Consider the following 12,232-nt stretch of genomic DNA (forward strand, 5'->3'; position numbering starts at 1 on the left):
CAGTTCAGGGTTAGGCAGAGAGGCATTACAGCCTCCCAAACTCTGTGTAGACAAACACATATTGCTTTAATTGTTTTCATGTTGATACCCTCCATAGAGCTTCTCAGCCACTGCCTGCCCACCATAAACTTCAAGTAATCTCCAGTCAGTGTTTCTCAGACAGTTTTCATTTTAATCAATTATTTTCCAGATGTGTGGCCTTGTATGTGGTTGCTTTAGAACCTATAATCTTTATCTAGGCCATCTAGGCATGGAGAGCATCTCACTGGTATAAAGCAATCATCTTTATTTACCATGTCAACACCCATTTGTCACTGACAGGCTTCATGACTCTGTGTTTGTTTCCAGTCCCTGATACACAAAATGACTGTAACTCTCCATTCATGTGAATGTTTCCACCAGATTCAGTAATACCAGTCAGGACTAATTTGTGTATTAAAGGAGCTATTCCACTTCTTGTTTATTACCCATGTTCATAGTGTTACAGTCTACACAATTAAGGAACCTCTTCTCTTTGAGTCCCTTGGTACCTTGATTAATTTTAATCTTGACATCTTGATTTCTGGCTAAATGAGTGCTCATTTTCACCCTTGTCTTTTGTCATTAGCTTAATACCCTCCTGAATACTTTAGCCTGTCTCCTGAAAGACTTATTCCCATCCACTGTAATGACAGCCAGCCACACTGTACAGTTTCTTTTCTCTGTAGAGGATGGACCTGCACTGCTGAAAACATAGGGGCTCTGCCAGTCACCACTTAACTGTTAATTTCTGGAAAAATACATAGCTTTGTAACTTGAGTCACAGCTCACAGAAATGGAATGCTCTTCAAAGTATTGATTTAATTCTTCCTCATGGAATGTTCCTTGCAAGGATTCTTGGTTCTCCTTGAATTTTTCTTCACCGGCATGCTTGTGTCCTTGCAGACTAGTCTTTGTTGTGGTTCATGGGCACATCCCATATAACTCTGACCTCTCCTGCAGAAGCAGCTGTCAGATATTGCAACAGTTTTGGGTTTTTCAAATGCTAGTTGTGAGCATAAGGCTGACCTTGATGACCTCCATGGTCCCTTTCCAATCCTAGATGTGTTCCTTTGAGAAACTCTTGTCCCATTCTCATCTGGATGAATTTTTCTTCATTCTCGTGTTTGTGGACTGCCAGCCATTTTATGTGGTCTGCATCTTGCCTTCAGCTGGCAACTGGAGTCTTATAAAGACAATATGTGGAGTGGAATAAAGTGTGGAATAGCAGCTTGTGTGGTGTATGTGTTCAGCAGAGGAAAATGAGCCAACTGAAGTGTTGCTTTTTTGTTTTTAATTACATTCTTGTTTCCTTCCCAGGCTTCTCTTTTCTGCATGCTTACATGTGTGCCTCCGGAGGCAGAATTCAATAGGCTGATGAACAGAACTGTAATGTTTAAAAATAAACCAAAATTTTGTAATGAAACATGTTCTGAAAGAGCCTAGTTGCTATAGGGATTTTTGCAAGGATGCAGTCCTTCATCTTTCATTGCTCAAAATAAAGATTTTCATTTCTTGAGCCAAATGAGGGGTTTCTTATCCAAGCTTTGGAGCCTGTTCAATGTCATCTGGATGGACTAGCCACTACAAGACATTATTACTCATCCCACCCCTACCTAAAGCAAACCCATTAAACTTCAGTCCATGTGGTTTGTATTTGGGGTTTCATTCATGAGAGTTGAAAGTGCCCAAACTACTGCAGCACGGAAGTGAAACCCCAAGAGGATTCTCCTTCAGTCACCACCAAGCCAGCAAAACATTCACTTCTCAAAACCTCCCTTGAATCCAGTACCAAGGCAGCTCTTCTCCTGTTAGACAGATCTCCTGTGCTGACCCTTCTCTGCTCTGTGGAATCTGCGTAAACATCTCTGCTCAGAATCAGCTTCTGCTCCTCTTGTAGTATGTGCAGTTTACTTTTGTAGTATCTTTTACTCATAAAACCTGATGAAAAGTCATTAGGTTACTAGTGATTTGCAATTAGAGTCTAATTTTGTTGTTAACAGTTTAATGGTCCTCCACCCTGGTCTTCATGCAGTCTATCACCCACCCTGTTTAGCTGTAACCCACCCTGGTGTAGCTGCCAAGCACCACAGATGTTCTCTCTGACATGTCAGTTATTAGCAGTTCCTGCTCTTGTTGGAGCATGAACACTTGATGAAGGGGGTGTTTGGGGAGTTCTATATTGACTTTTTTTTTTAGTTTTCTATTTTGGTGTGCAAAGGTTTCCTAAAATGAAAACAATACTTCTTCATTAGATACATGTGTGCACACATAGGTAGTATTTGCATTTTTGGTTCTGTTTTTGGAAAAAACACAGTTGTGTAACAGGAAATTGAAAACTTCTTTGGATTTATATCAAAAACACAGACGATGCTTTGCCACAATTCTCTCACTCTTAAAAAAGCAAACAAATAAACAAAACCCAATGAAGATTCGTGGACCAGTTATAATGGTGACGCATCACTTTTAAGCAATTTTTGTTTACCTGGTGGCATCCTCCCATATTTTTTGCTGCATGTTAATACAGATTCTGACTGCAGGAGTGTCTTGATTATCTTCTTTGACGGTTTTTTCGCATGTCAGAATTTGCTTAGTGGAAATTTTCTCATGATAAGACATGTAGGATTGGTTTTGTAAAATCACAAGCATGACTTTGTTTTCCTGTTCTACCACAAAAGACTCTTCCCTCCAGCCCCCACTCCTCCATCCTCTGAGCTCTTCCAAAGTAAGAAACAGAGATAACTTCTGAGGGAAAGGAGGGAAAGTCAGGTACCCCAGCCTGCATGCCTCGGCATGGACCAGTGCTGATTCTGTGTCTGGCTTTGAGCTTTTATGTCTGTTAGTTTGTTTTGATGATGTATTGTGATTGTTTTTAACCCAGCATCTGAAAGATAATTTTTGTTCAAGGCTCTAAGTTTGGCAACTTGAAAATATACTGGAAGTGGGGAAACGATTCAAATGTTCTGCTGTTTTATAAATCAGACTTGTTTGTAATGAAGCAGCAATATTAAAGTGACATTAGTGTTTGTGAAAAATAGGAACATCAGGCTAAACCTGAAAAACAGCTGAAATTTTAGTTCCTCTCTTTAATATCATCTCCTTTCCAATAAATGCAGCCTAGAAAGTAAAATGCCTTTAGAAAGGGAAAAATAATTTATGTTGCAGTACAGTAGCCTCAGTGCTGTCATTTGGTGCCACAGAGCGTCCTAGGATAGCCTGGTCTGTGACTGACATTCCTGAAGGACATGTCTCTCCCACAAGTGCTATGCCGCCTCTGTCAGCCCTGCCCAGGAGCAGGGGGCCCAAGGGCTGTCTGTCCCTCTGTGCATGCTGGCATTGCCTCCTTGCTGCCCAGCACCCATCAGTGACTGGCTCCTGCTGGAAGGTCTCCCAGGAGCTGCTGAAGGCTGCTTCTTGAGCAGGTAGCTGAATATTTACAGACAGTCCATGTAGTGATAATTTCTGAGTGTTACCACTAACTGCTGTCCTTGTGTGATGTTAGGGGAAGGCTGCTGTGGTCAGTGTCAGCGTAAGCGGGGGGGACAGCACTTGTGACTCTTTCTGAGATGTTTTCCTTTCACATGGCTGGGACCACCTGAAGCAGTGAAGTCTTTCTGTGCCTAAAGTCTTGGTACTCCATGTACAAAGAGTGATGGAGCAGGCTGGAAGGCTGCATTCTTTGAAGCTGTTTGCCAGGCATATTTCTTCTACCAGAGGCCCTTGCATGTCACTTTTCTTCCCTGTGTCTCTCTTCCCTCTGTGCCCTGCCTCCCTGTCCTGTCCCTGCCACGAGCAGATGTCATGTTGTACCTTCCCCAGCAGTGCATGTATCTCCATCTCCATCTCTTGGGGAGCCAGGTCTTCCTACAGTCTTGCTTCTTTCTCCATGCTTCTCTGTTTCCACAGGATTTGCCATTGTCTGTGCTTCATTCACTCATACTCTTCAGTAAGCCTTTAAGGTCATCCCCCTATCCCCTTATTTCTTGTTTTCCAGGCCCATGTCCATCTTCAGGAACTTACTGCTCTTTTCGCATCCATCCAGTCATCCTTTCAAACATCCCTCCTTGCCTCATGCCTCCTTCCTACCCTACATTTTTCCTTTCTTTACCTTTCTGGACAGAATTGTGCCTGAAATATCCCAGGAGTTGTGGAGTTGGCTGGAGGTGATGTTAGCACAGTACAGAGAGACTCTACCAAGCCCCAGTCGGTTCTGGGTGCACTTTGACCCCTCCCAGTACTGCGGAGCAGCTTCTTCCTCGTGCTTTTGGTTTGCTGTTGCCATATGGAAATGGCAGATGGTGTTGATCAGGAAGTTAATCTAGAAGTGTATCCGTTTCATGCCGTACGCGAAGGATTTGTTCATTAAACTTAGAACTCTAATTTAAAGCCAATTAACGGAGTGATTTGAAGAGACTTGTTGTTTTTGAAGTTCAAAAGAGATGCTAAGTCTCTGATTTCAGCCTTTGTACATTCCAGAACCTGTATAACTATTGCAGTTTTGCCAACCCTACTGAGGGTATTTTTTGTCTCTTTTTCCCCCCCCTCTCCTTTTTTTTTTTCTCTTTTCATTTTTTTGGAGTGATACAACTTTTACAATGGGCTGGAACTGTTGGGTCAAGCTTTCTCAGATTTCTCAGCAATTTTAGCCTTACCTTTGGGAGTAGGCAGGCAGAACTTGTGGATCTTCCTATCCTGTTTGCTGCTAGCACAGCTCCCTCCTCCCTCCCTTTGGCAGCCTGGTATTACTCTCCTCTGAGCAGGAGTCAAGGTAAGGGGTAGAAAAACAGCATAACCCCTGAGCAGCTCTGTGCCCTTCTAGCCCTGCTTCTGCCAGCATGGGTTTGTCTCTGCTTCCTTTCGTCCCAGAAGCTGGGAGGGCCCCACTGCAGAAGGTGTTTTGAGGGGAAGGGGCAGGAGTGGCCCCCAGACAGAGAGCTACTGCTCCAATGTACAGCTCTAATTTCCATGTGTAATCAACACTATAGGATTGGCTCAAGCAAACCTAAGAAATGTCAAGATGGGAAACCTTGTGTCAGGAGGACCTCAAAAGTGATTAGTTCTGAATTAATATTTATGCTGCTTTTACCTGAGATTGATATTCTGGAAACAGTTGTAGGTCCTTCAGCAGCAGACAGCCTGTTTGGGTAGTCCCAAGATTTACTGGTGGCATTTAGACAGAAAAAAAACTTTCTTTGGTAATTTGAAGCATTTGCTGATATAAAAGAAAATAGAGGGGTCAAGTTTTGCTGTGGTACAGAGCCTATGACTTCACCAGGTTAACTGCTGCTACTTCCATGTAATTGAGAACATAATTTGGCTCAAACCCTGGGAGACTGAAAAGGATCACGGCAGCCACTGTATTAAGCCAATGTTCAGAGCAGTTGGCTCACACTGAATTTCATAAGTGGATCATGCATTCAGATGACTTTAGCTGTATGACACAGTCCACTGAAAAGAAGAGATGGTGGGAGTGTGTCCTTGTTTATCTTAACTAAAGCAGGACACCAGGAAAAGCTGTCAGACCTGGGATTGTACCTACATAGGGCTGATGTGGCAGAATTGTCTCCCTGTGGGTGCCTGAGCACAAACCTGGCAAGGGCTGTGCAAAGGCTGCCCTTGGTTATCCCAGTTCCCATCAGTCTTGCCAGCAGCCAGCAGCAGTGGTAATGGACACTGGCTGTGGTGCTGGTGCCAGCAGCCAGCACGCGTCCAGCGTGTCCCCTGGAGGTGATGCCACCTCACTGGCACTGCTAGGGCTGTGTGTGGGGAGGTCAGGTGGAGATGAACTCAGAATGAAGAGAGAATGCACACTGGTCTGAGAAAGCCCAAAAGATTCCCTAAAAGTGAGATGGCTTCTGGAAGCATGCTTTGCAAATCCCTTTCTGCCCCTTCCATGGGGCTACCAGGCTTGAAGGTGGCACTCAGGATTGGATCTGAGTCATAGTGTCACTGCCTGCCCTCTGCAAGAGAGCTTACTCCCATAGTGCTGCTTAATCTTTGAGCAGAAATAGGCAAAATTGGTCATTCATTTTTCACAGAGAAGAAAAAAAAAATGTTTTCTGCCCTGTCTAGGGGAGGAGAAGGGGGTTTCCTGATGAAGGAATAATCCTAAAGAAGGAAATAATTGCCTTTTTTAAAAAAAAGAGTGTGCAGAGGGTATGGCTGATGAGTATCTGTTCATTCCTAAGTTTGCCAGCAGTCCTGCTCAGGCTGGTGCCCTCCAAAAGAGGCATTTTCGGACAGCACTTCAGACCATTCCCCAAGCACTTGGCGGGAGGGATTGTTTTATTAGGAAAGTTTACGGCTTCTTGTTTTCCCTCAAAGGCAAATGTGACTTTGTTGTTTTTAATTCTGTTGGGATTTCTCCCTTTTAATATACAACACAGCTGTTAAAATAGCTAGGGTTGTCTAGGGCAAATCATATAGCACTTTCCTTGTTCAGATCTCAGATGGCTGCCTTTTTAGTGTCACTGCAGAATTATATTACAGGGCATATGAATAGTGCTGGTATTAGTGTCAAAATCAATTACCCAGCCCTCCTCCTGCAGAGAAAGCTACAAACCTTAGGAAAAATCTGAGTAATCCATTCTGGTTTTCTAATTCTGAGTAATGACGGAGGGCAGAGAGTTGTGCTTGAATAAGTGCATAGGGTCTTTCTCTGTATAGTCACTACTAAATGCATGCTCTTTACAGGAAAAAGCAGGCTCCCTGTGAAACCCTTTTTCATGCCAAATGGCTCACTGCTAAGATTAATCTGTCATTGGATTTATAAATTCTGTGTGGCACAGAGCAGCAGAAAAAGTTTAGCATCAAACAGAAAGCAAAGTATGCATTGCTTAAAAAATGAATGTTGTGCTCCTGGATAGTGTGGATTGACTGCCTCCACCAATATATCTTCTTATACTGGTAATAAAAACACTTCCATAGCCTTGTGCCTCAAAGGATCTCAAAGCACTTTGCAAATAGGGCAAAGTACTATTTCCTATTTTATGGCTGTGGAAACTGGTTGCAAGAGAGGAGTTAAGCTTTTTGCCCAGGGACACTGAGGAAACTCTAGCAGGTCCGTGATGGGGACCTAAATCTCCAGAGTTCCAGTGCTGTGTCCTGGTCACATACTGCACCACAGGGAAGGCTGCTGGGCACCAGCTCTTGGCTGCTGTCGGTGAAACCTCAGAAGGTGGGATGTGAAATCAGTGTTGGTGCTGCTTTGCTCACTGGTCTCTGTTCCTGGTCTGTGGGCCAAGGTGCTGAGCAGAGCAGGATCTGGCAGGAAAGATGCTTGTGTCTTCCTGGGCTGAGATGATCAGCTCTGGCTGTGGGGTGCTGTGAAAGGAAAATGACTTTTAGTTGCTGCTGACTTGGGGAAAAGCTCAGAACCTCGTAGTCAGCCTGCTCTGCCCCAGGCACCTTTACAAAGCAAAAATAATTATAGATTTATTACCCTAAATCCTGTGAGATTAGAGTAGTTGCATTATTTATTTTTTCCTAATCTGGTATTTGAGGATTTACCTGTTTAGTACAAACATTTATTACAAACACTTGAATATTGTTTTAAATTCATAATTCATTTGAAAAGAGAGCATTAGCTGCAAAGACCAGATTTTCAAATACAGGCATGATCTCCTGTCACATTCCAGTTGGATAAATGACACATCTGAAAAACTGGGTCCCTACTGAGGTGTCTGTGGCAGGGATGTAGAGATTTTGCTTCAGGCATCTCTGGAAAAAACCTATGTCTCTAATCTGCATGTTTCACAGAACAAGTCCTGTTCCCAGTTCCTTCCTTCCCCTGGCTGGCTGCTGAGCTTTGCTGAGCCCGAGGATGCTCCCTCAGCCCCGGGGCTGCCCCCAGGGTCAGGGTGCCCAGAGAAGGGGGTTGGGGTGCGAGGGCCAGCTCTGGTTTCAAACAAAAGTGCAAAGCCTTGAAAGGAGGGACTAAGAAGAAACAGGTGGGGGGTTAGCCATAGAGCCTCTGAAGTTTATTTGCTTAACGAACAGAAGCCCAGGCTGTCAGACCTAGGTCAAATACTCCTGCAGTTTGGGTGTATTTATTTCATACGTGGCCTGTAACCCAACCTGATTCCTGGATTAAACCACTGTAAAGTCCTGGCCCCAGGAACACATCCCATGCTTGCCATCAAGCCCAGCACATGCCGGGGCAGGACCTTGAGGGGCCACCTCGGTGTTCAGCGGAGCCTTGTGTCATCAGTAAAGCCTGTAATTGTGGGTCCTGTCATTTCCAGTGCGAGCTCTGCAGTTTACGGCTGCACACTGTGACCACAGATCCATCACTTCGTTGTCCCATTAACGTGAGCCACGCCTGAAGGCTCCAGGGATGAGCTGCTCAGGCTGCAGCACGCAGCTGCTTGGTGGGACGCCACTGTCCCAGAGCCAAGCAGTGGTGACAGTCCTCCACAGCCACCACGTCCCTCACAGGGTGGAAATTCCTGAAATCTTTGTGCTTTCAAGTTTTTAGGAGAGTTCACCTTTTCGTCCAGTATGTTCAGGAGTCAGTCAGTCCTCCAGAGAAAAGGGAGGGAAGTTTTGAATTGGCACAATGGCGGTAAAACTACCTGCACGCACACAAAAAAATGTTCTGGTTTCCCAGATATTCCCCCGATCCCATTAATTCCAGTAAGGCAAACAGCCAGTGTGCTCCAGAGTATTTCAGGAGATGAAAAATTTGCATTTGAAAATTTGCATGTGAAAAATTGCAGATCTGCATTAAAATTAGAAAGGAAAGAGGAATTAGCAGTGGGTTTTCCCAAGCCCAGCCTGAGGCTGGTAGTGCCAGGTAACTGTGCTGGTTGTGTGCAAGGAGGAGTCAGGTGGAGGCATGTGAAATCAAACAAGGTAGAATGAGGGGAACAAAGTATTTGCATTCAGAAACAAAGTATGCCTCTTCATTTAAGAGAAACCCCGTTTTTACAGTAAATTTGGGATACCCATGTGTTTGCTTTTAAGTCTGAATCATGCAGAAAAAATGGTCAAAAAGTTCAGGAGCTGCTATGTTTTATCAACCTAAGTTTAAAAAACTAGGTTATTTGTATCTTCTTGTTTTGTGGATATTTAATGGCATTTAATTCACTATTCGTGGCTGATTTTCAGATGCAATTGGTCAGGATAGAAGAAGAGTTTTGAGAGAATGAGGGATCAGTGTTTGTTAGACTTCACCAGTGAGAGCCTGATGGGATATGGCAGACCTGCTGTGGCTTATCCATAAGCATTGCTGCAAAGTTCTGATCATGTCGCTGGTTCCATACCAGCCCACAGCATAGCCACCCACTGTGGGATAGAAAAAACCCCTCACTTTGAATATATGTTTATCTGTATTTTATTGGAAATTTTTCACTGAGTTTTTTCTTAGGATGGTCTAGGTCATGTATACAATGGGTAAATCCATTTTATGTGTGCTAAATATTTGTATCTTACCTGTCCTATAATCCTGGAAAGCCCTTTGGACCTGTAAACTTTACTGTCTAGCCCAAGTTTAGCTGGGGATTGTTTTTTGGTCCTGATCTTTGCAGGTCTGTGAGAACACCCAGTCCTTTACATGGTTGTGGCCTTTGTGCCTATGACTGCTGGAGTTGGGAACCCAGGAATTCTTTGCTGCTCGCCATTTGGTTTTGAACTCTGCCACACCATCTTATGCTTCATGGAGTTGATTTTTCCTGTTTTGTGAGTGGTGACCAGAATCTGGTTTTGTTTTATGTCCTGTAGGGTTCCTGAGCTGGAAGATGCCCGTCTAAGATGGAAACTTCTGCTTCAACAGCTGCTGGGAAAAAAGAAGGGAAAGGTGCTGTTCTGGAGGGGAATGGCTTTACAGAGACGGGGAAGAAACCCCCTCCTCTAGCAGCAGCGGGAGCAGCCGTGGCACAAGGAGGTACTTTGTTTTCCACAATTTGAAAGCAGCAGGGGTGTTTTTCATTAGACTGTAAGAGTTTAATAAGTATGATGGCATCTGTCTTCCTGTGAACACGCTGAGTTTATTGGGGTTTTTGGCTGTCAGAGGATCTGGAAGCTGTCACTGCATGGCATCTAAATGTCACTGTGGTGTGATGGAGAACTGGGCTGAGGTGAGGGAGGGGATGGGTGGTTAGGGGTGGCTGTGGGGGCGTTGGGACATCCCATCAATGCTTGCCACCAGCTGACTGGTGCTGCACAGCGTTTGCAGCACTGTGCCCTCCACTCCTCCATGGTTAAAGAGCGCCTGGTGGGGCTGGCTGGAGATGGGGAGCACCTCATTATCCTGGTCAGAAAGGGTGTCATGTGCTAGCTGTGATCCTGCTAATGAGCTAAACAGACTGCGTGGTCTTCAGTCATTGCTGCTGGGGTTTCACGGTTAGAGAGGAATTTGGGAATGTCCAGACCCAATGCAGGAATGTTCATAAAGAAACCCCTCCACTTGTGCTGTTCCTGTTCAAGTCAGTGTGTTAAGCAAGATTTTGGTCTTGCTGGTTTTGAAGTCAACTGGGAAGCTCTTGTGGATACCTGCAGGCGTGGAGCCATTACTGGTGGATGTAACTGTGGTGTGCCGGGATGTTGGTCCTGCCTCCTCCTGCTTGCTGTGGCAGGCAAAACCCACGCCCAGCTCTGATACACGTGAGCTGGTGGACATCCAGGGTAGTGCCAGGGCCCATTGTGGTGGCACAGCTGTGGGCCAGGCTGTGCCCACTGAGGAGCCACCATCGCTGCCCTTGCTGGGGACTGGTTGTCGTCTTTGGACGGGGTATAAGAGACAAATTTAGTCTCCACCAGTTTGGATGTGACAGGAGACACCCCAGCTGTGTAAACTTTGCAGGCAGCTTTTTTTTTCCTTTTTGAAATACATGCTGTTGCTAGTCAGAGTCTACCTCAAAATGATCCTGTCACCTCCCCTTCCTTCAGTGCAGGGTGGTTTTTCATCATCCCAGGAGGACAGAATGACTCTTCTGTGAGCTCCTCTCTTTCTTACCCAGATTGGCTGGAGAGTTTGAGTTTTTTGTTGCCTGACTTTTGAAGATAGTTTCCAACCAAAAAGGCTTAAATCTGCTTTATCTCTTCTTTTTCATAAAGTTTGCTACTCAGGTTTCTTTTTCCAGTTGACCTGTGAAGATTCAGATGCACAGAATAATGTAGGAGTGGCTAGCAATCTATCAGATTAGTTCGTATGTTTGATAGGCATTTTCTTAAAAGCAACCAAAAAGTAATTCACAAAATTGTTGGGAGGGAAATGCAGTTTTGTGGTCCTGGATGGGTCTGAGCCACTTTCCTTGTGAGCACTGCACCGAGTGGCAGAAAGGAAGGCTTGCCAGGAAGCAGAAATAGGGGGGACAGCACTGTGCAGAAGCTTGGCATCCCCCAGCAAATCCCTGAAGAAGCAAAGGCTGTAGGAACTACTGAGGCAGTCCACTTGAGGTATCATCTCAGTGACTGGCAGACCTGAAGGGTTGATTGGCCCCAACGTCGTCCAAGCATGTTCTAAAATTCCATAGATGTGCTGTTATGAATAAACACCTTCTCCCCACTTGGCACTTGCCTTGGGAGTGCCTCCACTGAGGAAGCAGTCACAACCTTTTCAGAGATCCAAATGAGGATGCCCTGAGGTGGAGTGTCCATCAGCCCGTATGGCATCCCTGGAGACCTAATTGGTTTTTAAGCATCCAGTATAATATGTTCTGTTAGCAGTGTGCTCTCACCTTTGGAAAAAAGTGATTTATGGGCTCAATATTTCACCTTTTAGTAGGAGGAAGTGGAGAAGTAAGTTGAGGATTGTTTGAAGATGTCAGGGGAATTGTGATAAAAGCGTTGTGTAATGAGATGTAAAGAGTGAAATCTGTGTCACGCTGTGAAGAAAAGTGCTCATAAATGACCCAAAATGGCAGCAGTGGAGCAGCGTGTGGCCGGGCGCTGGACCCGGGACACTGCAGGTGTTGCACGTGCTCTTGTGGCTCCAAGTGCTTCCTTTGAACTCTGGCTAGACATAATACAGGCTCCTGAGAGCCAGCAGCGTGCTTATGCGTGTGCTTGGAAGTAGAAAAATGGATACAGAGTTGTCTTCTAACCTGAGTTAACTGCAAGGTGCGATTTAGCAGGTGATGACAAAAAGGCTGGGTGGAGATGAGACTCTACTTACATGGTGTTCATGCTAATATAACATGTTTGATGCCCTAAACTAATTACTCATAACAGGCCAGAACTATGAGTATTTATGCTCATACTTTTACAGAAGAAA

The 12,232-nt window shown here is 44.9% G+C and overlaps 1 protein-coding gene across 4 annotated transcripts in view; it reads left to right on the forward strand.

Moving 5' to 3' along the window:
* GLI2 (GLI family zinc finger 2) overlaps positions 1-12,232 on the forward strand; it is a 187,234-nt gene that overhangs the window by 38,519 nt on the left and 136,483 nt on the right. For all 4 annotated transcript variants that reach the window (XM_064718371.1, XM_064718374.1, XM_064718373.1 and 1 more), the window contains exon 2: positions 9,739-9,901. In XM_064718371.1, the coding sequence (XP_064574441.1) occupies positions 9,769-9,901 (133 nt within the window). In that variant the 5' untranslated portion in view covers positions 9,739-9,768. The remainder of the gene's footprint in view (positions 1-9,738; positions 9,902-12,232) is intronic.

The sequence above is a fragment of the Zonotrichia leucophrys genome, chromosome 7 (assembly GCF_028769735.1).
Source record: "Zonotrichia leucophrys gambelii isolate GWCS_2022_RI chromosome 7, RI_Zleu_2.0, whole genome shotgun sequence".
NCBI classification, from domain to species: Eukaryota; Metazoa; Chordata; class Aves; order Passeriformes; family Passerellidae; genus Zonotrichia; species Zonotrichia leucophrys.